The following is a 26,124-nucleotide window of genomic DNA, read 5'->3' as shown; positions in this document are numbered from 1 at the left end:
ATTTAACTTTTTAAGATTAAACTGCGATATTGGACTTTTGCGTAAATGTGACTTGTAATGTCGGCTTGAACTTTTTGTGTAATCATATTCTCTTACTTGTGCTTGTTTTAATATTACTCTTTTACGATAGATGATGTAATTTTTATTCGAGATTCACAAGACACGCTTTTGTGAAAGACTGGCGTGTATTAACAACAGTATGATACATGTTTCTAATGTGACTTAAGAGGTAATATATTGTCCTAGTGCATGTTTGAGAAAGTTTTGATTTTTCATCACATAATTAATGAGGTTGTGAATATGTTAATGGTGAAATTTATTACTTCAAAGAAATGAATTCAATGGTCAATCTAAAACTTGAATGAGATTCTTTTTGAGTTCTCGGTTGATAGGTTTAAGATGTAAATAATGTAAAGAAACTTGAATGTAAAAGTACTTAATGCTAACAAGTGCTCCCGTAGCACACTTTAAGCATTCTATTTAAAGAAATTATTTATTCAAAAAGTTGAGCAATTTAATTTTCAATGTATTGACTTTACACATTTTCATAAAAAATTCATAAAAGTTTACTATTTAAGATGCTTAAAGAGTGATTTGGGGGGCACTTGTTATCAATATCCTAAAATAAAAAGTGAGTTGCATACATCATTTCAACTTTCAAGATTATCGCCAATAAGATGTTTATCTTTTGTGTATGTTTGTACATGGGCGCGGATGTATATTGACAATGGTACAATACATGTTTCTAATGTGACATAAGATGCAGTAGATTGTCTATGAAGGTCATGCATGATTAGAAAAGTTCTTATTTTCCATCACACAATTAAGGTGGCCTAAAAAAATAAGTCTGAAAGAGAGCTTGTCGATAAAATTAGGGTTTTAAAGAGAGATATGAAAATTGTTAAAAAAAACAAATTTTTAAATTTTTTTTTATGGAAAACATGATGGATTATTTTATTTATTATTTTTTTCAATATTGGTTAGTGAATTATTTATTTACAGTATCTATAAGATTTAAAGTTTGTCGGTTTAAAATTATTTTATGATGACTTAGTGATATTCAATAGAAATATTTTATTTTGTCACATCACGATATTTAACTTTTTAAAATTATTTTACCGTATTAGGCTAATGTGTCATAACAATAGTTTCACAATGGACTATGTGCAAATGTTATGTATAATTATGGTTTAATTTTTTTTTATCTAATCATAAATTTTTATTTGTACTTGTTTTGTTTGGTTGAATCTAACTCTTTTCTTTTATGATTCAATTTTATTTGAGATTGACAAGACACATTTTTGTGAGAGATCAACGTGTATTGACAATGGCACAATACATGGTTGATGCTTCTAATGTAACTTAAGATGCAATAGATTGTCTCAATGTCTTGCATGTTTGAAAAAATTTGATTTTCCATCACATAATTATTGTGGTTGTGAATCTGTTGACATTCAAATTTATTTACTTCATACAAATAAATTCAATGATCATTCTACAACTTAAATTAGATTATTCTGGGTTCTTAGTTGATAGGTTTAAGGTGTAAATTCAAATTTGTAACTTTAATTGTCTTTAAAATTTTAAATAGTATTGGAAAGTTAAAATGCAAAAAATATAAAGAAACTTGAATGTAAAATTACTTGTATTAAAGTAAAAGGCAAGTTGCATACACCACATCGATATTATAGCCAATAAGATGTTTATTTGCGTGTGTGGTTGTGTATTGACAATGGTACAACACATGCTTCCAACGTGACTTAAAATGAATAGATTGTCTCAAGGTCGTGCATGTTTGGAAAAGTTTCGGTTTTCTATCACACAATTCGGTGATTCGCGTGGTTGCGAAGCATGACCCTCTTTTTCTGATTTGTTGTTTAATTCGCGTGGTTGCTCATAACAAAGATTTCTTCAATGATAATAATTACTCTCTTTAGAATATTCTTAGTGAAATTAATATTACTTATCACTCCGCCAAGAAGGCTTTTGGTGGTTCTAATAAGGTATTGGGCCTTATACTTATTTCCCGACACACATTCCTAAATGTATTCACAATACACGTTTTATTTGACAAAACACCTTGTTGAAGAGATTGTCATGTTAACTAGTGTTGCTTCCCAACCCTCAAACTTACTCTTTGTTGCACATTTTGCACCACTCTAACTAGGGTTGTACATGGGCCGATTTTGGCCAAAAACTTTGACCATTAACATTTACTACATCGACCAATTCATATTCATTGTAAGATAAAATATATTTCCAATCTATATAAAATTAACGAAAAGATAGGATTAAATATATTTTCAATCTCTATAAAATTAACGATTTTTGGATTTCGTTCTTATAGAAAAATGACACATGTTTTCATCCCCCAAAAAAATTATTTTATCTTTAGTCCTAATGAAAACAATTTAACATTTTTTTTAACATAATATATAGACATAATAATATTGACAGATTTTAAACATAAAAAATTATAACATTAACATTAAAATGACTTAGTAAAAACAAAACAAATCACTATAAAAAAAACCATATTATAAAAAAAAAAAAAAACAAATATTTTTTTAAAGTAAAAATATGTATTTTTTTATAAGTCAAAAATTAAAAATATCTAATCTTATAGAGTTATATTATAGGAACGAAAAATATAGTAGGTAAATAGAAATTATTTTATTAGAAAATAAATACACATGTTATTATTCGGACCATTTCTCGATTTGTGCGTGTCATCCTTATTAGTATTATTTAAAAAAGAAAGCCATAAAATTTGGTATAGTGGTGAAGGGTTTGAGTAGTAAAAAAAAAAAAAAAAAGAGAGTATAAATATTGTTGGAATGGTCAAAAGAACAGAAAAGACAGAGAGTTGAGCGTAGAAAAAACCTTGAAATAGAATAAACGGTTCCTCGAACAACATATTACAAAACAAAACCTTTTCCTCTTCGTCTTCTTCAACGTTTATCTTTGTTTCTTCTTTTCATCCATTCCTCTTTATAAAACAACAAAGTTGTGTTTTTGTTTATGTTTTTGTTTTCTTCCTCACAACAACATGAGGAAGAAACTAGATACTCGTTTCCCTGCTGTAAGTTCGTTCTACTTTTCCCTTTTCTTTCACCCTTTGTTATAAAGTTTCTAACTTTACGTTTTACATTCATTTTTTATGTTTTTGTTTTATTAGGTTTTTTTAATCTTTATTATTGTCATTCTTATTAGGTTTTGTTTTGTTGGGGTTGGTTATTTTGATTACATGAATCATGGGTTTCCCTTGGTTTTTGAAGTTATATTTTTCAATTTTCATTCATGTTTTAATGTGTAAACTTGTTTTTTTTTTATTGACGCTGTGTATAGAAAACAACTTTGTTGTGGTGATTTTTAGTTATGTAATTTTGTTGTTGAACTAGTTGTTATGATTGCTCATTGGAATTTGAACTAATTGTTATTGTTACGTTATACATGATTTAGTACAAAGTGTTGTCAAGTAGGGGGGGCGCTATAGCAATGTAGTGTAGTGGAATTTGAAGGAACAATTCACTATTTTCTGCAATCCGCGATTGATAACACTGTTGTTCGGGAGGTGTATGCAACTTGGGTTCGGGATAGTGCAAGTTAATTTGTCACAAAGGAATGTTGGCAAATTGTGAAGCGTGGTTACTGATCGGCGCGTCTAATCAGGAAATCTTCTTTATCATAACCGTGCTTGACTTTGGGGATTTGCTTAGTATGATTTTGTTTGCATTTATATGTCTTTGTTTGGAAACATTTGTTTTCCTAATGGATTGCCTATATGCTTTGGTTTCACTGTGGAATATCAATTACCAATAGCGGCATAAATATGTTGTCATTGGTTTGGAATCCCTTTAGGTCATGTTTTCTTTGTTAACAGGGCCATCGTGCTGTAAAGTATGGTACTACGTGCTGTATAGTATGGTACAAGGGGGCTATGGTCAATGTTATCGATACTGGATTGCAGAAAATAGTGAAATGCCTATAGCAGATAGTGTCACAGCCAATAGAGACACTTAGTATTTTCCTTTAAACATCTTTTTTTTTTTTTTTCTTCCTATTAGTTAGAAATTCGTTATTCATTTTTTTTGCGTTGGTCTGTTAGAAATCTGCTTGGTCCGGGAACATGGTCTAAGAACTCATTAGTTAAAGGGGTAAAAAAGTTACTTAGCCAAATAGCCATTTGAACGTGTTGAAATGTGCCATTATTGAAATGTCACTTATTGCATTAAACCAAATGCCCTTTTATCTTCTTGATTTAGTTTTAGTCATATTAATAATGATTGCGTAATCAATTATTGACAGGCTAGGATTAAGAAAATTATGCAAACCGATGAAGATGTTGGGAAGATTGCAATGGCTGTGCCTGTTCTAGTTTGTAAGTAGTCTTCCATACATACCCTATATTTTATTTTTTTGAAACTTGATTTTCGTACCGTGCTTTTGGGAGCTTGTAATAAATAATATCTTATTAATCATAATTTTTTTTTTTGCGTATTGGCAGCAAAAGCGCTAGAGCTATTTCTGCAAGATTTGTGCGATAGAACATATGAAATAACACTTAGGAGGGGAGCGAAGACCGTGAATGCTTTTCATTTGTAAGCGAAGCTTCTATTAGTTTATCTTTCTTGCTCTTGGACCGTGTTCTATTTGTTCTAGTGTTTATATCCTCTTTCTTACGTCTAAAAAGTTGATTAACATGACTTCCTGGATTTGCAGAAAACAGTGTGTACAAACCTTTAATATCTTTGATTTTCTAAACGATACTGTGAGCAAGGTTCCTGATTTAGGTGGTTCTGTCGCAACTGGTGACGACCAAACTGTCACGAAAAGGAGGTTTGTGACTTTGTGTTTAGCTGCTGTTCTTATTTTTTGGTCAATTTCAGTATACTGATTTTTTATTTTTGTGTATTAGGAAAGTTGCTGAAGGTGACAATAATGACAGCGACGAGGAGACCAAAAGAAGTAAAATGGTAATATAAGTTTTCCATTTTTCAAATCAACAACTATCTCGTATTTTTGAGCTTATGCGAAACAACTTATGTACCTATATAAGCTTTTATGTTACTGCATAAGTTTTCACTACCGAAAATTGTATCTTTATAAGTTGTTATTTCATAAACTATCTTGAAAAGCTTATAATAATAAGCCAATCCAAACGGGCCCTAAACCTTTTAATGTGTAATATCCATGCACATCACTTTGGATATCTGAATAATGAAGTTTTTTCTTCTCATGATATGTGCAGCCAGAACCTGCACAAACTGGTGGAAGAGGAAGGGGTAGAGGAAGAGGTAGGGGTCGTGGCCGAGGAAGTAAAACCGCAGATCAAGAAACCAGTTTACATATCAAGTTTGAAGATGACTCTGTATTGAAGCAAAATGGCAACCACACTCAAAGTAATGGAAGTCCCGAAATTAAGCAAGAACCCGAAGAAGTTAAGCATTGCTCACCAGTCAGAAAACCGGCTGAAGTATTTGTTCGAAATATCGATTTAAATATGGATCCGGATGACGACATGGATTTTATATCCACACCAACTCCTGTCCCAACTGGTTCATCTTCAAAATCAATATCAGAAGAGAAATCAGAAGAGAAGGTTGATGAATATCCTGGGTGGTCCTTGTCTGATATGGAAAAAATGGCCATTGATCCTATTCAACTTGCTAACTTAAATAAAAGGATTGATGAAGATATGGAAGATTATGATGAAGAAGTGTAGATGAACTTGCTTTGGCATGATTAATCATTAGAATGTTCTGATGTAGAATTAACTTAGATTTTTTAGGAGGAAACAAGTAGTGTTAGACAAATCATTAGTGATGATTAATTAGGTGGATTAGGAGGAGGCATAGTTTAGATGCTCAAAGTGGTACTTTAATTTAGAATAACCAATAGTATTTTAATCTTAGAAATTATAATCTTATGGTAGGTGTTGCCTATGGTAGGCATTCTATTCAAAGTTTCTGGATGCCTCCCTTAGGCAATGGCTTTATAGGTATTTTCTTTAGAGTTATATTCTTCCATTAATCATAATTGTTCTTCTACTTCACAAGCTTTTACAAGATCCTTAAAGCTTTTTCATGGGCAAACCCAAGGGCAGGCACCGAGAAGACTTTGGTTTTGAAAGTAGCATTCTCAATTAGACCCATGATCTCATGGGCAACCCAGCTCTCGAATACAGTTCGGACAAGCTAGCAAACCCAACCCAGTAATAACTTAGCTAAAGCTATGGAAAATTGCTTTTTTCCCCCCATTGTTTCCTCCAAGGCCCCCCAAAGTGACCATTTTGACCTTATAAATGCGTTTGGACTCTAGAATCCGAAATTTGTTTGTTATGGTCCATACAATCCGAAATCAGTTTAAACAAGCAATTGACTGGTTATGCCTGCCTTGTACGTGATGTTTTGCCCAGGAAAACCTGGGTTTGGACTGTACAATCCGAACGTCCTTATTTTTAACGGTTTTGGAGTATGGAAGCCGAAACTTGTTTGATATGGACCATACAATCCGAAACCAGTTTAAACAAGCTATTGGCTGGCTATGCCTGACTTGTATATCGTTGATGATTTGCCCAGGAAAACTTGATTTTGGACTGTACAATCCGAAATGCTTTGATTTTTAAAATTTTGCATCATTTCGGATTCTACCAACCGGAAACACTCATATTCGGTGTGTAGGATCCGAATAGAGTCTATATAGCCTATATTTCAGAAGTTGCACTTTCATAACCACTTGGACACTCAATTGGGAGCTTTGGAGCTAGGGCAATTTTTTTGGCGTATCAGAGACTTGAAAGCAACGTTTATTCACTCAAAGAGGGGCGCAATACTCAATCGGAGTCATACAAGAGGTAATAAGCACTTTAAACCGTTAATTTTTTCAATTTTCATGGTTTTATGATCACAGTCGCGTTTGGCTCATACAATCCGAACCCATTTCGGATCCCACATGCCAAACTGGACAACTTTTTAAAATTTTGAAATTTATTGTGATAGGTAGGGTTTGTGATGGCCGAACCTCCGTTTGAAATGAAACCGAACATCGATGAACCCGACATTGCACAACCTAATGTAGTTGAACCCGCAAATATTTTGGTTAACACTGCCAATTATTTTTTTAAGTGTGAAAAGTATAAGGTCCGAGATGAGATGAGATGATCGAATGGTGCAAAAAAGAGGCTATAAAAGCTGGATTTACTATGGTGATTGTGAAATCAGATATGGGGCATATCCTTGCAACGGCCTACAACCGCGTTGTAGTTTTATTAACTAAACACGAGATTGGTTATTGTGAAACCTATTTTCCACTGCGCGGTCGTCCACCGTTGGATCCATCTGCACGCATTATGTGTGTTGGTATGGTTCCAAACCATTTTGTGTATGTTAAATTGAAGGTTGGGTGTCCACTGCCTTCAACTTGTAAGGAATGGAAAAATCATAGGGCGCCAGAGGCTGAGACTTGGGAGGATACATTTATGGACCGGATGGTTGAGTTTGACGAACTCATGAAGAATGAAAAAGGTGACATGAAGATGGAAACAAATGAAGATGATCCTGTAGTTGTGAGAGACAAGTGAAGATGGAGCCAAATGAAGACGAACTCATTTTGCTTGAATTGTTTTTAAGCTTAAAGTTGTAATTTACGTTTTAGAGTTTGAAGTTGTGATTTATTTGATTATGTTTGAAGTTATCGTATGTAATGACAATGGTTATTTTTAACTTTTAATTTAGTGCAAAAGAGCAAATTCCGAACATGCATAATGTTGGCCTGTAAAACTGTAAAAAATTTCTGCACAAAACTTGATTTTGGACTGTACACTCCAAACCTGTAATTTTAGTGACCATTTCGGTTCGCAGGATCCAAACCTGTGATTTTCGTGACCATTTCGGTTCGCAGGATCCAAACCTGTGATTTTCGTGAACATTTCGGTTCGCAGAATCCGAACATAATTGGTTTTGGATTGTAGACTCCAAACCAACGTATATAAGCACAATTCCCCCCCCCCAAAAAAAAAAACGTGTTCCCATCTATAATTGGCTTGTTTCGGATCCCACGAACCACACATAATATATTTCGGATCCTAGGATCCATAGCTTCCTAAACCCCCCAAATTCAAGGTTATTTTGGGATTTTTGGGGGGTTTAAGAGGAACATGGGGGGCGAAAAAAGCAATAGTTAGACCCATGATCTCATGGGCAACCCAGCTCTTGAATACAGTTCGGACAAGCCAGCAAACCCAACCCAGTAATAACTTAGCTAAAGCTATGTTCCATCACCTTATTGCCCCCACTTGGGTCACAAGTTGACATTACTCAACTCGGGCGGAATCGAAGTATAGTGTCGAACAAGTCGGTGTCACTGTTGAATTCTATGGCGGCGAACTCAATGGAGTATATTAAAATGCGCTTTCAATCTATATAAACACATGTATCATTTCCTTTTATATCGATGTGGGACTTCCCTCCTTACATGCACTAATCACAAAGTCCTTTTTTTTTTTTTTTTAAACTTGGTATCCGACTCTAGGACCGACTAATTCAAGGGGGCCAATCTCATCGCCCACTTGTGGGGGCCCCATTTAAAACCAGAGTTTTTTGCTCTGTATGGACTTAGCCCACTGAAATTGGCATCAGAGAGAATCGAATCTGTGACCTTGAGAGAAGCATACTCCAAGGACCCAAGCCAACACCACTAGACCAACCCCAATCCAGAGTTTCACAAAGTCCCCTTGTCTGTATATCTGAAGCCAAGCCATAGTTTTCCGCTCATAAACAAACTAATATTATTAGTTAAGTACTGCCTCCGTCCCAAATTATAAGGGAAAAAACAAAAATCACACTTATTAAGAAAAATTAAAACATGATAATTTGAATTATGTTTTTGTGGGTTTTCCTGGGAATAAGTTGCATGGAAAGATGTAAAAACAATTTTTATTGGTTGTTGTTTATTGATAAAATGAGAGAGAACGAAAATTAAATGCAAATTGCATTTAATTTTATGAGATTAAGGAAAAAACATTCTTGAAAATGGTTTTTCCCTTATAATTTGGGACAAAAAAAAAGATTTTTTCTCTTATAATTATATATGTAGGTGAAGAATATAGGTGGATATGGTTTTTATTGTAATTATCTTATAAGCGAAATGTATTCAAGAGTCTTTAAATTTAACGTCTGTGATAAATTGATCTTTTAATATTTTTAAGTACTACATTGTTTCTTTAAACTTGTAATAGATTACATCTAAAGTATGATCTTGGGCCTGTTTGTTATAGATTTTTTTAAAATATATTCTTATAGTGTTAAATAATTTTGTGTAAATTTTTTTTATAAAAAAACATTTATAAAAGCTTCAAATGAAAATTTGGTTAGAATAGTTATTCTTAAAATGTTATTTTAGGTACTCGGTCATTTTATGGAAACTTTTTTTGGATATCAAAATTTCGAAAAATCACTTAATTTTGAAGCTATAGATTTTCACAAAAATCATATTTGAAATACAACTTTTTGAAAAAATTATGATTTTGACTATGTTTTGATCTTCAATAATGTGTGTATATGCTATACGATGTCAAAATTAGTGTTTAAATTAAAAAAAAAACGAATATAAAAAAACTTGTAATATTTTGAAAAACGGTTTTAAAAAATCTATTTTAAAAAATACAAAGAAAAACAAACATCTATCTATTTATCTATTCTTTGACATACACTTTTAATGTAGGACTTTTAACATACACTTTTATGCGCAATATTGGACATCTATAGCATCATCGGAGTCACTTGATAGTGATGCTCTAATATCATATTAGAATTTTGATTTGAATCTAACTAGAAATCTTACTTATCTTTAGAGGCGAATAAATAACTAGAAATGATAAATGAGAAGAAAGTGTAATCTATCTCCGTGAAATTAGTTCAGTCGGTAGATATATCACATATATTATGCAGGATTCGGGGTTCGAACCCCGGACACTCCACTTATTCACTTTTAAGATAAAATTTCTAGCCATTAGACTACTAAAAAAAGAAAAGAAAAAAAAAGTGTAATTTGTTTTTTATGCCTGGAGTTTTACTTTCCTTGAAATAATTTCACTCATGTAATAGTAGTATAAATACCACTATTTAAGTTCATGTAAATTTACAGATTTAACAAATATAAGATACACAATCCTAATTTCTCCTCTCTACATATTCTTAGTTTGATACATTTTCTAGCATTATCTATATTTGTAGTATTATAGTTTTTTTTTTCTAATAATCCAATATCTAAAAATTCTATCTTAAAATGAATAAGGGAAGTGTTCGGAATTCAAACTTCAACTCCTACATAATATATGTGATATCTCTACCAACCGAGATAAGCTCACGGACACCGTAGTATTATAGTTTTTTTTTTTTTGATAATTTTATTATAGTCTTTATGGAGTAGCAACTTATGTCATCCTATTAATTCACAAATATCATCAAAGAAATATTCAAATATTCGAGTTTTTGAACAATTTTATTATTATTATTGTTACACTTTTTTTTAAATAAAAATTTAATATTACTATTATTTTGACAAAGAATTTAATATTATTATTATTTTTTCCTTTTCCCTTCTTTTTCCGTTTTCTTCATCATCATCAGAAACTCATTTCATCTCTCTCAAAACCCACCACCGTGTTCCACTTCCCCGGCGTCCCTCCGGCCACCACGATTGTCGAAATAAAAAACTAACACCATTTTTGAATTCGTTTCCCCGCCCATTTCATCTCTTCCCTTCTTCATGGTGAGCTTCTCTCCACTTCTTCATTTTGAATTTGAATTTTTCCCAATTTTATTCAAAACCCTAAATTCTTCCTTTCTTTTATTCTCAAAATCCATCATTTTATGTTTGAAATTATATTTCTATGCTCAGGGACCATTTTTATTCAACATTTTAGTTTCTTTTTTAAATTTGAAAATGAGTTGATTATGAGTTAGATTAATTTTCTATTTTGTTCATTATGTATTGGCCTATGATTCTAGTGTGTTGTTTATGCTATTAGCTTGTTAAGGAAGAAGAATTGAAATTTCATGATTCTCAATGGATTTGTAAGGTTAACAACATAGTTGTAAGCTTGAATCAATTTGAAAACTTGCACACTGTGATGTTGTTTAAATTCTAATTGTTTAAGTGATGGTTTTCTTGGGATAACTTTGTTACAAAACTAGTAATAGGGTGTATGGTTGATGTTAAATTTTGGCGAAGACTTCTAATAGTGAGAACTAGGATTAAGTAGAATCAAGGTTAAGATTCAAGTGTAGTAATAAGTCTAAGCTTGTAACTTCTTTTGGTGAAAATGGAAGTTAACTTGAGTGTTGTTTGCTTACATTAATGTTTAGGTCCTTATATTGAAGATACAAATAATTTATAGTTAATTACTTAATTAGAGTTGTAAGTTTTGGATCCTTTTTGTTTAAGTTCTTGATATGGATTTTGGTTATGTTAATTTGAACAATGAGGACTTTGAATAATAATATTAGTGATAAGGATTGTTTTACTTGAAGTTGAGAATATTGAAATGCATTTGTAGAATAAGTTATTGATTCACTAGTGATTGGTGCTTTTGATAAGTAAAATTCAGATTTGGTTTAGATGCTAAGATTAAAATTGATTAAGTGAAACTTTGAGTGCTTTGAAGCTATATCAATAGGTTTTTGCACATAGTATGCTTTTAAGATATGATTTAGCATTTGGTGCATCAATTAGAGTGTTTCTTCCACTTTTACACCGAGTTGTCTTGAAAAAGTGTAGTTTACAACTGAAATAAATTGTATGCGTACCTTTTTTTATGCTCTTAAGCACATATCACTTATTCGCGCTTTTAAACATGTTGAGGTAATTCCATTGTTATTTTAGAGGTTTGATTGTGTTAAAGAAATTGGTAGCTTTTTATTACACAGGTTTTAACATTAATTATGAGATTAATATTTCAGCCTGATATTTCATTTTCATTTCTTTCCCGGTTATGTTTGATCTAGGAATAATGTATGATATTGCTAAACATTACAGCAATGAGGATTACTAAAACAGAAGTAAACTTGAAGAGATTGCTTGCAGCTGCTCCTCAGCAGCAAAACCAAGCAAAACTTGTACATGTAAGTATGAGAATTAACCCTGACTATTTATTTTATGACATGAGCTTTATAGAACCAAGTTGCTACTAATTTTATTGAAAAAACATTCTATTGATTTAATCATTAAGAAAAGCTTACTAATTTGTTTAGTCTGCAGTATGTTGCTACTTTGCGTGAACAACTGGAACAATTGGCCGAAGAGAAGACACCAGAAGGCCTGCCAAGGTAGTCAGTCTCTTTATTTATAAGGTAGTCAATCTCATATACATAATTATCAAGGACTTCTAAAGCTGTTATAATCTTGCTATATGTTTCTCTACTGAATACACGCATTCATTGAGACTTGTCTATGATCGGTCATACAGGATCTCAAAGGCTACATTGAATGATTATTCAGAGAAGATTGAAGCCATTGCTTCCAAATTGGTTCATGTGGTATGTATTTGTTAGCTATTGTATCTTGGAGAGATAGTGAAAATGTGAAACGCAAAAGAGTAACTGACTAAACATTTGAGGTTCCTTTTTTGTACCAATATAATGGGAAATTTTGATTAACAAAAGGATGGAATTTGAGTATTTGAAATTTCTATTGGAGATCATAATATAGTTTATTTTATTTGTTTATACATATTTTTTAAAAGTAAAAGCATATTAATGCAGTTACCAACTTATCATGTGGTATAAAACTAGGATTGTATGGTATGCGTTGGGCAAAGAACAAATGGTGAAATAGGATGAAGTAGGATAGTACACAATCACAGCCTGATTGTTGAATCCCCTATCATATCTTGCCCCAAGTTGTGTATAGTAACAAAAAGAAATCTTTAGCCAGCCACGTGCTTTTCAGCCAAAAAAGTTGTTTTTATGTTATTATGTGTTTTATATTTTTGCACTATATGAATTTCAAAGACATGATTTATAAAATAAAAACATTGTATTGACATGACACTGTTAGGATATAGAATAATGGCTAACTAGAGTAGTTAAAGTAGTTAAGATATGTGAAAAGTGTATATAAAATATTTAATGGCTTGAATTATTGGTACTTGGTTGGAATGCATCATACGGAAATGAAATTTGCTCCACTCTTTCCTTCGCATATATTCCATTTTAGTTTGTTAGTGATTGTCATATAACCATTTATATTTTCAGTCTGAAATAGAAGTATATGGGAAGGACATTGAAATAAATGTTCAAGAAAACCCTTCTGAAATTGAGGAAGAAAAGCCGATGTCACCTTCTTCTGGATTGCGAAGAAGGCTTGTGTAAGTTAATGTTAACCTTTTTCACTGCTACTTGTATTTTGTATGCTGTTTTTACTGTTACTCATTACTAATCTGATTCATTGGACAGAGCTGCCTCAAGTATTGAACATAGAGCACATGAGCCTGCTGAGACCGATCACTTATCGTCGGTTAAACTGGATGCTGAAGGACATGCACATATTGAAAAGCACAGGTACAATTGAAGTTTATCAGTTACCAAATGTTACTGAATATGTTGAACTACGAGGGTGCTATATTTGGAAGTTTATCTTATTCATCATTAACTTGTTTCAAGATGTTTCTGAATCGGTATATTTTGATAGCAATACTCTCACAGTTGCTATTGAATTATGTGAAAATGTATTCGATAGTTAATTGTTTTTTCATTGTTCTCTCAATTGTTTTACTTTTTTGTTGAAACTTTTACTCAGAAATCTTCAAGATGATTTGACGGATGAGATGGTCATGTTGGCAAAACAACTGAAAGAGAGTAGTCTCATGATGAGCCAGTCTGTGAAAAATACTGAAAAGGTCTGATTCTCATCTTCATTCTCTACTTCTTGCCTACTAATAACCGATTGTATGGGTTGATTATGCAAAATGTATCTCATTTTGACATGAGGGATTGTGGATGTATTAATAACTTGTGATGGTGGTTAACACAAAAATAGTTTTATTATAAGAAAAATAGTCTCATGAAATATTTGTGGGGTGTTAACTAAACTGATGAATGTTGCTTGCAGATACTTGATTCTACTGAGCAGGCCATTGAACATAGCTTGGCAAGCACAGGTCGGGTCAATGTGCGAGCAAATACAATATACTCAGAGAGTTCCAAGACTTCTTGCTTAACGTGGCTTGTGATGTTTGTAATGACATTTGTATTTGTCATGGTTATTCTTCTAATCCGTGTCACATAGGGTGCAATCTACATTTCATTTAAATGAAAATTAGATATAAAGTTCTAACCTAGGGGAAGAGCTAAAAGGAGATAAATTTATGTTCAAATTTGTGCCAAGTCAATTTATAAAAAACGGGATTCTTTGTCTATTTGCATTTTGTCGCGGCCACTATGTAAAAATCGGGAACGGCTACTGTTGACAATGTTTTGTCGTGGCCGCTTTCTCCGATTTTTAAAACCATCTTATCTTTATGGATTAAGTTCACTTTTGGCCCCAATACTGCCATTGTTAACTATGGTACTTATATTAACATTTATATATATGAACACAAGAGCTGCAATTCTAATGATATATGTTTACTCTTACTCATTGAAATCGCTTGTTTCTCCTATTTCTCACAATCACAAACAAACATGATTATCTACGGACAATGAATAATGATACTTATATTATTATATGTAAAAAGTAATGGTTCATCCACGGGGGTTGCATTTAAGCAGGACCTCGATTCTATGCACTCAAAGTATGATGCAGTCATGTAGTCACTGCATGTGAACTATTGGATTGCATTTTGATTAAATAAATAATATATATTAATAATTTTGTAAGGCTGAGATTAACCTGTAGTTAAATAGTGACTGCAGGGAATTCATTTCCTTTAAGCAGCCTGTTATCCATAAACACAATCAGGAGCTAGGAGAATTTACAGCCAAACTGTAAATAGCTCCTCATTAGTGGGACCGATTTCATAGCCTTATCCCGTTGGAAAGGCCTACCTATTCTCGTTGGAAAGGCTTTTGGTTGGTAACTGGCGCTATATCTGCTCACTATTGAAGCATTATCTGGAGATTAATTTCCATTAAAGTAAGCCTAGTATAACTATACTTACTTCTATTGTAATCTGCTTAGGGTGAATAAATCAAACTAGGTTTAGCCTTCGTTATTTCTTGTTCTTACCTTAACGAGTTCAGCCTTTAATGGGCATCCTGACCTTTAGAGGTTCCTAATTTAACAAGTTCTCTAGCGTGACTAGTTCCCTAATATCACTACAGAATTTAACTATGTGTGATTCTTAATCTCAAACCTAACTGCAGATACTGAATTTAATGGTCTCATATAAGTAGGTTATAGTATCTCTTTGTTTCCGAAGTCTTAGATGTGTCATGATATCCACTTCGACCCTAATTACTAACAGAATATCCGCGCGTTCATATATGCTAGTGTATAAAACGATAAATACAGATACTAACAGATAATAAATTAATAGCAATTTGTAAATAGACTTGGAAAATAACCAGATTACATGTCCCAAGCAGTCCTAGGGGAGTTCATCTACTTGCTCTAACCTAAAGGGATTTAGCTACTATTAAGTATATTGAACAATAAAGAAAACATGCATAAAAATAACCTTAATTCCTTGCGGAGAAAGTTTTGTCTCCCGATGGTGGGGGAGAGTCTCCCTCTCTTGACAGCTCCTTAGCTCTCCTTGCCTCCTCCTCCTTTGCTCCTTAGAGAGCTTATAGTTCTCTGAACTTCTGGATGAATAATTGTGAAGGAGGAGAGCTCTATTTATAGTTTTTCAGCTGGGTTTGAGCTTTTTCCTGCGACTCATCGTAGCCACGATGGCGTTCAAATTCGCCTCATTGTTGTTAAACCGTCTTTCATCGTGTTGCGATCAATCTCATCGTGGGTACGATAGTTTGTGCGTTTTCGGCCATGTTTGCTTGTCATCGTGGCCACGATGTAACCCATAGTAGCCACGATGGAGTCCATAATTTGATTTTTTTCTTCAACACGAAAGTTGTAGCACTTTGTCTTAGCTTTCCAACGCCTGGTCATGGTCCTCGATCTGGCAATCGTAGCTCAAGTTATGTCATTTTTGGTACGATGTGGTATTTCTTCATCGTTCTACGATGGCCATCCATCGTAAGTACGATGGCTTCTTCAATTTCTTCCTTTTCTGCCTTTTTTGTGCATTTTCCACTTTTCTTCATTCTTGGTTAAGTAACTTCGTAACTTTAGGTATTTGCTTGCATTTGGTCTTCAATTGCTACTATAACTACTCTAAAATAGTACTAAAAACATCATATAATTGACTGTCATCAGGAGGGCCGAGACCTGTCTCAAAAATTTTCATTTTTAATAAGTATATATACATATTTTTGTTAACTATTATGGTATATATACATATAACCGTTACTTTTATTGTAAGGTAGCGTGGCCAATGACTCAGATGTCCTTGGGTTCGTTTCTTGCAAGCTGCAACTTTATGGTTGTAGTCATTTTTTTAAAAGGAGATGTTTGTATAGAGTGAAATGTCAGGCTAAATACTCATGATTTCTCATATTACTTTTTCTCTTCTTCTTGATCTACTAGAGAGGGGTGATTTAGGGTCAATTTAGGCCTAAAATCACCCCTCCAAATTGTTTTTCTTTCTATATTAATTAAATAAGTGTGATTTCCACATATATTTAGTATTTCTTTGGTTTGTTTTTGTGATTTCATCATCATTTGTTTTGATTTTCCCGTCTTAGTGCGGAATATCCCATCTTAGTGCGGAGTATTGTCATCCCGTCTTGGTACAATGTTCATTTGTTTCAGGTTGAAGGATTAAAGTTGATTCAGTGCGGATCCAATCAATGACTTTGGTGCCATCAACGCTACAGATTTGGAGGCATGAATATTCAGGAAACTTTAATATAGTCAAATATGTAGGCTTATGCAATATGTCGTTTTATGCTATTAACACGGATGTTGTGAGTTTGTTTTTAGCGATTTTGAATTTGTATTGCATCGATGTACTCTTATCAATTTGAATGAATAAATACCTTTTATTTAGTAAAAAAAACATTCTTTTAAAGGTTATTTAATAGTATAATTTAAAAATTTGAAAGAATTAGATATCATTTACCAAAAGTTTCAATGAAATAAATTTAAAAATTTTTAATTTTTTTTTATCAAGTATCGTACTCCTAGTGACTAATCTTACACACTTTAAATATGAAAAATGGAGAATTTCGAGTTTGAACTCAGACTCCTACAAATTAATATTTTTGACAACTAACACATGATATGAGACAAAAATTTCAATTTGTTTTCATTTCAACCAAAAAAAGTTGAATACTTATATGTATAAAAAGGTAATGGTTCAAAGGGATTTGTATTTTTAAGCAGCCTGTTATCCCACCCACAGTGAGAAGTTTAGGAGTATTTAGAGTCAAACTATAAATAGCTCCTAATTAGTGGGACTGGAATAGTTCTTCAGTCTTACTTTCAAACTGAGATGGGGCAAGCCGGCTAAACACAATCCAACAGCTTAGCTTAGCTTAATTAAGCCGTGTTCCATTAATTTATTGCCCCCACTTGGGTCACAAGCTGGCGTAACACAGCTCGGCAATTAAACATGCACTTTGAATCTTTATAAAGTTAAGTCTTGTTTCTTATTTTGTCAATGTGGGACTTCTCTTCTCTTCTCTCTATGTTATGTTTTTGCTTTAATCAATCAAATTATTACTTCTTGCAATTGTTACAAGTAACACCAATTTATAAAACTTTTATTACTTTAGAATTTTGTTTATGGTTCTTGTTCTTCACTTGCTAAAATCCAGTGGGTTGATGTGGGAGAAACTTAACAGTGTGTGTTGCAAGTTAATGTTTAGTGGAAATCCAGTGATTTGGATTTTCCGCCGTGACTCACGGAATTACAGCTCTCCTCTCAGTTTTAAATCGACGGTTGAAATTGTTTTACTGTATAATTTAAATATACATATGTTTAATCTCATTCAAATCATCTGTTTCTCCTCTTTCTTGGATTTGCTGCAGTAAACTGTGTGTACCAACTTTATAAAAATAATGTCAATTTGTTACTACTCGATCCCGTACTGATTGTTGAATAATTTTTGGGAAAACAAATCACATAATATTAATATACAAGAATTTACGATCTTAAAGTTGTAGATTGAGTTTAACTCATTTGTACAAAATCGACTTATAACGTGTAGGGATGTCAACAGAAGGAAGATTGAGTGGGGAATATTTTACTACCCTCTTTCCCACCATCTAAAATGTTCCCCATTCTCATTCCCCTCCCGCTTCAGAGTTGTTGTAAAAATAATAATAATAAATTTTGATCATAAAACAAATATAAATACAAAAATTAAGATATAAACATCATATATTTTTCCCCTTAAAAGAAACAAGTTTTGCTTCCATTTCCATACAATTTTTTCTTACAATAAAAATTCAATTCATTTCATTCATAATAAAAACTTCAATACTTCAACCAAAAAACTCCAAAACTCACTTGGGGTTAGTCTAGTGGTGTTGGCTTGGGTCCTTAGAGTATGTTCCTCTCAAGGTCTCAGGTTCGATTCCCCTGGTGCCAATTTCGGTGGGCTAAGTCCATACAGAGTAAAAAAAAAAAACTCTGGCTTTAAATGAGACTCCGCAAGTGGGCGGTGGGATTGATCCCCTTAAAAAAAAACCTTTTATTTAACATTTTTTACACTCATGCTAACTTATAGTATCGACTTTTACATAAATCTTCACCTAAGTTAGAACTATTATAAATATTTTTTTAATAAAATGTTCAAGAACAAAGTCTCTATAGACCAGAGATAAAATCTTGTCCTCATCTCCAAACCTCTTTCAGAAAACAAAAAGTGATGGTTCAAGGGTTGTGTCTAAGCAGCCTGTTATCCACAACCACAATTAGGAGCTAGGAGTTATTTTACAGCCAAACTGTAAATAGCCTCCTAATTAATGGAAACCGATAGCATTACCCTTTGGAAAGGCTGCGTTTCCCTTAGGAAAGGAATTTGGTTGGTCCATGTGACATGGACATCCCAACTCTCAAACAAAGTAACACCAATTTAGGAGTGATGAAATTTGTAAATCAATTTGTGACAATTAAAAGAACAGCGTGATATTCTAAAATACACATCCTCACACGCGGGACTTGACATTTGGTGTGTGACCTTAATTCATCAAATGTGGTCTAATAGCAGCGCAATGCGCTCTGATGTCCTATTAAAATTTTAAGTTGGGTCTAATTCGACATTACAAAACTAATTTATAAAGCGTTTCCTTATAAACATATTTTTATGTTATATCTTTTAACAACTCTTAGCAACTGAAAATGAATAGGAGAAATATTCCCTCAACTAACTTTAACAGAATGATTTATTTCTCTAATAACACAAAATTATCTCAATATGTGAATAGTGTGTTGAATTATCTTAATATGAATATGACAAGAAAAAAAGAAGTGAATACAAATGTGTTTGTAAAAATGAACCACCAATGCAAGACTGCTAAACAACACTGCAAAAGCTAAATATAACTCAAAGCTTGGATGCAATGAAGATAAACAAGAAGAGTCAAGCTTGGATGCAACACTACAAAAAGTTGGTGGTGAAGTGTCTCAAAATTTGGTAAGTGATATTATGCTATAGAGATTTCAATTACAACATACTCCGTATGTTACAACATTTTGTTAATAATGTTACTGCTGTTACATTAGTTACTAGTCAGTAGTCATAACTGATTTAATTGTCACTAATTAATATTAACTCAAAGCGCTTATATGTTCGTATGATATCTACAAGTCCTAGTTTAATCAGCAAAAAATGCCGGCTCAAGATATTTTTATGTGTGTGTAAGTTTATGATGTCTTTGCCATTTCATCTATGTACTAAAAAAATGTGAGATATTTTTATCTAAACTCTAATTATATTATGTAAAATAAAATTTGAGTGATTGAGGTTTGAGATATTAAAGAGAAATGTGAGAAACAAAATGGGAACGAACATGCATGGAAATCTTTTGATGTACTGTTTCTCTTCATATATAGTGGATTCATTTTTGCACCATCTCTCATAATCAAGTCTCTAAAACTAAAGAACATTAATTCTTAGTGATAATTTTCTTATATTCTCATTCTATAATATTGTTATATGAGACTAATCCTTGAGCCGGGAGGACATCTCTTCTTTCTTTTACCATGCTAGAACTATCTCTCAAATAGGTGATTACGAGAATCAAACCCGAGTTCTTTCTTTAGCGGAGTGTTATGTTGCCGACTCTCCCAATACCATATTGACTTTTAAATATGTTTTTTTTAATCCCTACAAATATATTTAGTTTCAACTCATTCACAAAATTGATCCTCATATTTTAAAATTTCTCAGTTTTAGTCCATTCAACATATTTGAAATAATGTGTCATTCGAATTGATGACATATGTTAAGTATCAATAGAAGTGATCAAAGGAATGCGGAATTAGAAGAAAATGTACATAGTTAGCTTAGTTTGTAACTAACTTGTAGTGCAAGTTATCGTATGGTAGACACACACTAGCTTAAGATGGATCATAATCTAGACTATATAATGATTATGATCTTGTATTAGATTCAATTCAATTCAATAAGATGATTCTTTCCTTTAATCTTTCCCTCTCTTTTCTATCATAACATGGTATCATTTTAGAGGCCTATACTCAACCACAAAAGCTAGCTTGAGAGTTGAGGTTTGCACTACACTTATAAAGGCTATCTTTACCATATCTCTAGCCAATGTGGGACTTCTAACACACCCCCTCACGTCCAGAACTGAACAAGCTGGAATGTGGGATCAACAACAACGGGTGGCCCAAATATGGGAGGTCTCCACAACAAACAACAAATGGATCTAGGATAGGCTCTGATACCATATTAGAAATGGATATTGGGCCTAACTCATCTGTCTGACTATGTGTGCAATTCATCAAGTGCTTCACTGCAATCTTCATCTTCAGGTACACTTTATCCTATCTCCTCTTTTCATTCTTTAGATCATTTATCTCCTTCACATAGTGTCTACACTTTGTCTCTCACACAACACACAGAACCACAGACCTATAGTGAGGCTTGTAAATCAGAACACTGGATTCAAGCTATGAATTCTGAGCTAGAGGCCTTGGCTCGTACTGGTACTTGGAAGATTGTTGACTTACCACCCAATATCAGGCCTATTGGGAGTAAGTGGGTGTACAAAATCAAACATAAGTCTGATGGAACTGTTGAAAGATATAAGGCCAGACTTGTAGCTAAAGGTTACAATCAAATAGAGGGATTGGATTTTTTTGATACTTTCTCACCAGTTGCAAAGCTTACTACTGTCAGGATGTTACTTGCCATAGCATCAATTAAGGGATGGATTGTGCATCAACTTGATGTCAACAATGCTTTCCTGCATGGAGACCTGCAAGAGGATGTGTATATGAAAGTCCCAGATGGTGTTCAGTGTGCTAAGCCTAATCAAGTTTGTAAGTTACTCAAAAGCTTATATGGCTTGAAACAGGCTAGTCGCAAATGGTATGAGAAACTCACATCCTTGTTAGTCAAGGAGGGATATACACAGTCCACATCTGACTATTCTCTATTCACAATCAATCAACAAAGTCACTTTACTGCATTGTTAATATATGTTGATGATGTGATTTTGACTGGTACTGATATACAAGAGATAACTAGAATTAAAACTATCTTGGATAACAATTTCAAAATTAAGGATTTAGGTGTTGTGAAATATTTCCTTGGTTTAGAAGTTGCTCACTCCAAAGAAGGGATAAGTATATCTCAGAGAAAGTATTGCCTGGATTTGCTTCATGATTCTGGTTTGCTTGGATCTAAACCTGCTTCCACACCATTAGATCCATCCATTAAACTGCATCAAGATAATGGTAAGCCATTTGAGGACATAAGTTTGTATAGAAGACTTGTTGGTAAACTGTTGTACCTCACCAATACCAGACCAGACATCACATTTGCTACACAACAGCTGAGCCAATTTCTACATAATCCAACTGTTACTCACTACAAAGCAGCATGTAGGGTTATTAGATATCTCAAACATAATCCAGGAAGAGGCCTTCTCTTTCACAGAAATTCAGATTTGCAGCTACTTGGATACTCAGATGCAGATTGGGCTGGATGCTTAGATACTAGAAGATCCACCAGTGGTTATTGTTTCTTTCTTGGTTCATCTCTTGTGTCATGGAAGGCAAAGAAACAGTCAACCATCTCCAAGTCTTCATCTGAAGCAGAATATAGAGCACTTTCATCAGCAACTTGTGAATTGACTTGGCTCCTATACTTGTTGAAAGACTTGCAGATAGAATGTATAAAGCAGCCAGTTCTATTTTGTGACAATCAAAGTGCATTGCATATAGCTTCAAATCCAGTCTTTCATGAAAGAACTAAGCACATAGAGATAGACTGTCACATTGTTAGGGAAAAGGTGCAAAATGGATTGATGAGATTGCTTCCCATAGCAACACAGGACCAACTAGCAGATTTCTTGACAAAGGCTCTACCAGTGCCCAAGTTCAACTATTTCATGTCCAAGCTTGGATTGCTTGATATATATCAAGCTTCAGCTTGAGGGAGGATGTTAAGTATCAATAGAAGTGATCAAAGGAATGAGGAATTAGAAGAAAATGTACATAGTTAGCTTAGTTTGTAACTAACTTGTAGTGCAAGTTATCGTATGGTAGGCACACACTAGCTTAAGATGGATCCTAATCTAGACTATATAATGATTATGATCTTGTATTAGATTCAATTCAATTCAATAAGATGATTCTTTCCTTTAATCTTTCCCTCTCTTTTCTATCATAACAACATAGAATGATCAACATTCATGAAATGATAAGAAAGCTTAACATTAGTTTCAACTTCATGAATTATTTGTTTTTTTAATCTCATTAATGAAAAATAAATAATTAAAAAATTCTTTTTACTCCAAAAAGTGATGGTTCTTCAAGGGTTGTTGACATATGCATCCATAGTAAGGAGTATGCTGGAGGTACCATCGAGAATGACCCCAATTCTTCCCAATCCCCTAACAGTCCCAAACCATGGGTCCATAGTGTTGGATGGGTCCATAGTGTTGGAAGCTGGAGGTACATCAGAAATTTAGAGAGTATGCTGGAGGGTACCATCGAGATTGACCCCAATTTCCAATCCCCTAAGGGCCCGTTTGGTGCGCAGGATAACATAGTAACAGGATATGATATAAAACAGGATAAGGATATGATAGGATAACAGCAGGATAACAGTTATACTCAGTTATCATATCCTATGTTTGGTGCACACAGGATAACAAACATGATAACTATTATATTTTGTTTTTAATACATACTTGCTCATAATAATATGATAAGATATATAACATATTTAATTGACAAAATTACTCTTGTAAAACAATTATTATTTTTTTAAAATTATTTTGTAATACTTTGAATTTTATAAATAAAAAATATAAATAAGTAATCAAATAACTTTATATAATTTAAAATAAAAATCATGAGAAAATAATCAAGTTTAATTTTTTATATGAATCATGATCAAATAAATAACTCAATAATATATACATGTTAGATAAGCCAAATAAATATATGATATATCTCATATGTAAATAATAAAACTACTATTGCAAAAGAATTATATTTAATTTTTTATAAAATTTAAATTAATATCCCTATTTGTCAATTTTTTAATAATCATTTTACTTTAAAATATTGTAATTTTAGTAAAATTTTGATTTTTTAGAATATATAAATTACAAAATTATCCCTGTGAGAAAATCACATATATATTTAAAAATTAATTATTTTATTATTTATATTTTATTAATTTTATTTTATGTATTTTAAAATATATTTTATAAAATAAATCAGTAATTTTTTTTCTTCTTATCCTATCCTGCTGGTAACCCAGCTCAAATTCAGGATAAGAATTATAACTAGAGAGACAGGATAGGATAAGCTTCAGGATTAACTTATCATATCCTGCTGTATCATCAAATACTGGATTGCGGCAGGATATGATACAGTTATCCTATCATGTCTCTTATCCTGTGCACCAAACGGGCCCTAAAGGTCCCAAACCATGCTTCCATGATTGGAAGCTGGAGGTACATCAGAGTTTTAGGATCAAAGTCCGCGTTTTAATACAGGAGGGATAAAATTCCGATTTAATCAAAACGATGAGGTAAAACTGCATTTAAGCCTAAATAAATAAACCGTAATGCGTGGAAAGGGAATTACGACGTTTTCATGTGCTCTAGTACTTTACATAATCCTTCCAACTGCTTCACGTTAATGTGACACACTACTAAACACATACAGTAATACTCCCTCCGTCCCAAAATATAAGGGAAAATTGGTCAACTAAAATTGATGTATTTAGTCCAAATTCTTAACCAAATACATCAACTTTCTTTGACCAATTTTCCCTTATAATTTGGGACGGAGGGAGTAGCATACAGTAGAAAGGGAATTAACGACGTTTTCATGTTGCACTTGAATCCATAATTTTTAGCTCAAAAATAAGTAGACCAAACTACTAAACACATACAGTAATAGCATAAATGTCTTGTTTTGGGAACCAATTAGGCCAAGTTTCAATAAATTATTTTTTTTTGGAAAAGAGGCCAAGTTTCAATAATTGATTAATAATATTAGGTTGTTTGTTCCTTGAGCTTAGCTCGGTTTGTGGATATTATATTTTATTTGTAGGCAGGCCCTGTTGGATCACGACTCACGATGAGGCAGTCGAAGGATCATCCACATCGGTCTCAGAACAACGATATAAGTGAGTTTGACACCACACTTCCACCCAAAATTTTAAGACATTTAGTTTTTAGGTCATCTCACTTATAAAACGTTCAACCTCCACTTTTCTAAAAGATATGAGACATAATTCACCTCACACATGTCACAACAATCTCCCCCTCAAGTATGAGTCATACAAGAAGAAGTTTTTTTCATCCGTACACTTGCACCGTCGTTGCCGCAGCTCAATGGGCTCGCTGCTTGACCACCTTTGTCAATAAGACTTTCGATACAAGGAGTCGGTCAACACACTTCATCAAACCATGAACTCTAGTACAACTTTTAGGTCACGAGGGGGTAGTCAGGGGATCATCCACATTGGGCTCAGAACAATAATATAAGTGAGTTGGACACAACATTTTTACCAAAAACCTTAAGGCATTTAGGTTTATGGGTCATCTCACTTATAAAGTGTTCAACATCCACTTTTCTAATAAGCACTGTGGGACTTAATTCACCCCACGCTTGTCACAACAGGCTCGGCCTCCACACACGTGCAGAGTGTGCGACGACATCAGTTCTCAAAATTTTAGAGGATTCAACTTAAAATTTGAGATCTGATAATAATAGTTATATATTGTTAATATTTATAAAATATCATATGTGTATCAATAGATCAATTTTGAGACCCTATAATAATAGTTATATATTGTCAATGTTCATAAAATATTAGATATGTATCAATAGATTAATCAGAGACCATGATGTTTGTTTGTGCAAGGTCATTGCTTCAACAAATCCTACATTGTCATTTATTCTGCATAATTTTAGTTCCAGTCATTTTAAATTAATTGAAACCATAATTTTTTTTTTCTCGAAAAACCTAAGCATACTTTTAGTTCTAGTCATTTTAAATTAAATTAAAACCAATAATTTTTTTTTTTTGGAAAACCCAAGAATTGAAACTATTACATGTTGAACTCATTCAAAAACTCAACCATCGGGTCATTTAAATTTTTGCATCAAATTTAATCCTTGATTAGATTGTCTCTTTTTTATGTTTCTTTTTTGAAAGACTCTTTTTTATGTTATATATAATAATTATTTACAATTTAAATTGATAATAATTTTTTTAATATTTTTTATTTTTGCATCTTTATATTAGGAGTCTATTTTTAATATTCAATCGAACCTCCAAATAATCGGAACCAACCCCACTTCCAAATCATTAGTGATGGCCTGTTGATAAAGAGTAATAA

General features: G+C 32.8%; 3 protein-coding genes across 4 annotated transcripts; all 3 read left to right on the top strand.

The window, feature by feature from the left end:
* The first annotated feature begins 2,853 nt into the window (after positions 1-2,853).
* Positions 2,854-6,065, top strand: LOC123882042 (dr1-associated corepressor-like). Its single transcript, XM_045930826.1, has 6 exons — positions 2,854-3,082; positions 4,309-4,381; positions 4,508-4,601; positions 4,723-4,839; positions 4,919-4,976; positions 5,252-6,065. The coding sequence occupies exons 1-6, from the start codon at positions 3,050-3,052 to the stop codon at positions 5,723-5,725; spliced, it is 849 nt and encodes a 282-aa protein (XP_045786782.1). The 5' UTR covers positions 2,854-3,049; the 3' UTR covers positions 5,726-6,065.
* A 1,139-nt stretch (positions 6,066-7,204) lies between these two features.
* Positions 7,205-7,582, top strand: LOC123922665. Its single transcript, XM_045975360.1, has one exon. It carries the CDS (start codon positions 7,205-7,207, stop codon positions 7,580-7,582), a length of 378 nt encoding a protein of 125 aa, XP_045831316.1.
* A 3,012-nt stretch (positions 7,583-10,594) lies between these two features.
* Positions 10,595-14,419, top strand: LOC123881996. Of its 2 annotated transcripts, none has more exons than XM_045930766.1 (8): positions 10,595-10,773; positions 12,040-12,125; positions 12,262-12,329; positions 12,470-12,539; positions 13,257-13,369; positions 13,458-13,562; positions 13,801-13,900; positions 14,113-14,419. In XM_045930766.1, exons 2-8 carry the CDS (start codon positions 12,042-12,044, stop codon positions 14,287-14,289), a joined length of 717 nt encoding a protein of 238 aa, XP_045786722.1. In that variant the 5' UTR covers positions 10,595-10,773; positions 12,040-12,041; the 3' UTR covers positions 14,290-14,419. The 2 variants fall into 2 exon arrangements, with proteins under 2 accessions (XP_045786722.1, XP_045786721.1); XM_045930765.1 differs by having other exon boundaries at positions 12,009-12,125.
* Positions 14,420-26,124: the final 11,705 nt, after the last annotated feature.

The sequence above is a fragment of the Trifolium pratense genome, linkage group LG4 (genome assembly GCF_020283565.1).
Source record: "Trifolium pratense cultivar HEN17-A07 linkage group LG4, ARS_RC_1.1, whole genome shotgun sequence".
Lineage (NCBI taxonomy): Eukaryota > Viridiplantae > Streptophyta > Magnoliopsida > Fabales > Fabaceae > Trifolium > Trifolium pratense.
The sequence above is the reverse complement of the archived record's forward strand: the minus strand, read 5'-3'. Positions and strand labels throughout refer to the sequence as shown.

Bases quoted from the DNA above. Each gene is read 5' to 3' on its own strand.
- LOC123882042 (XM_045930826.1), top strand. From the start codon at position 3,050: ATGAGGAAGAAACTAGATACTCGTTTCCCTGCT. The intron at 4,382-4,507 runs GTAAGTAGTCTT...GCGTATTGGCAG, and splicing joins GGCTGTGCCTGTTCTAGTTT to CAAAAGCGCTAGAGCTATTT. The intron at 4,602-4,722 runs GTAAGCGAAGCT...CTGGATTTGCAG, and splicing joins ACCGTGAATGCTTTTCATTT to AAAACAGTGTGTACAAACCT.
- LOC123922665 (XM_045975360.1), top strand. From the start codon at position 7,205: ATGGTGATTGTGAAATCAGATATGGGGCATATCCTTGCAACGGCCTAC.
- LOC123881996 (XM_045930765.1), top strand. From the start codon at position 12,018: ATGATATTGCTAAACATTACAGCAATGAGGATTACTAAAACAGAAGTA. The intron at 12,540-13,256 runs GTATGTATTTGT...TTATATTTTCAG, and splicing joins CTTCCAAATTGGTTCATGTG to TCTGAAATAGAAGTATATGG. The intron at 13,563-13,800 runs GTACAATTGAAG...ACTTTTACTCAG, and splicing joins GCACATATTGAAAAGCACAG to AAATCTTCAAGATGATTTGA.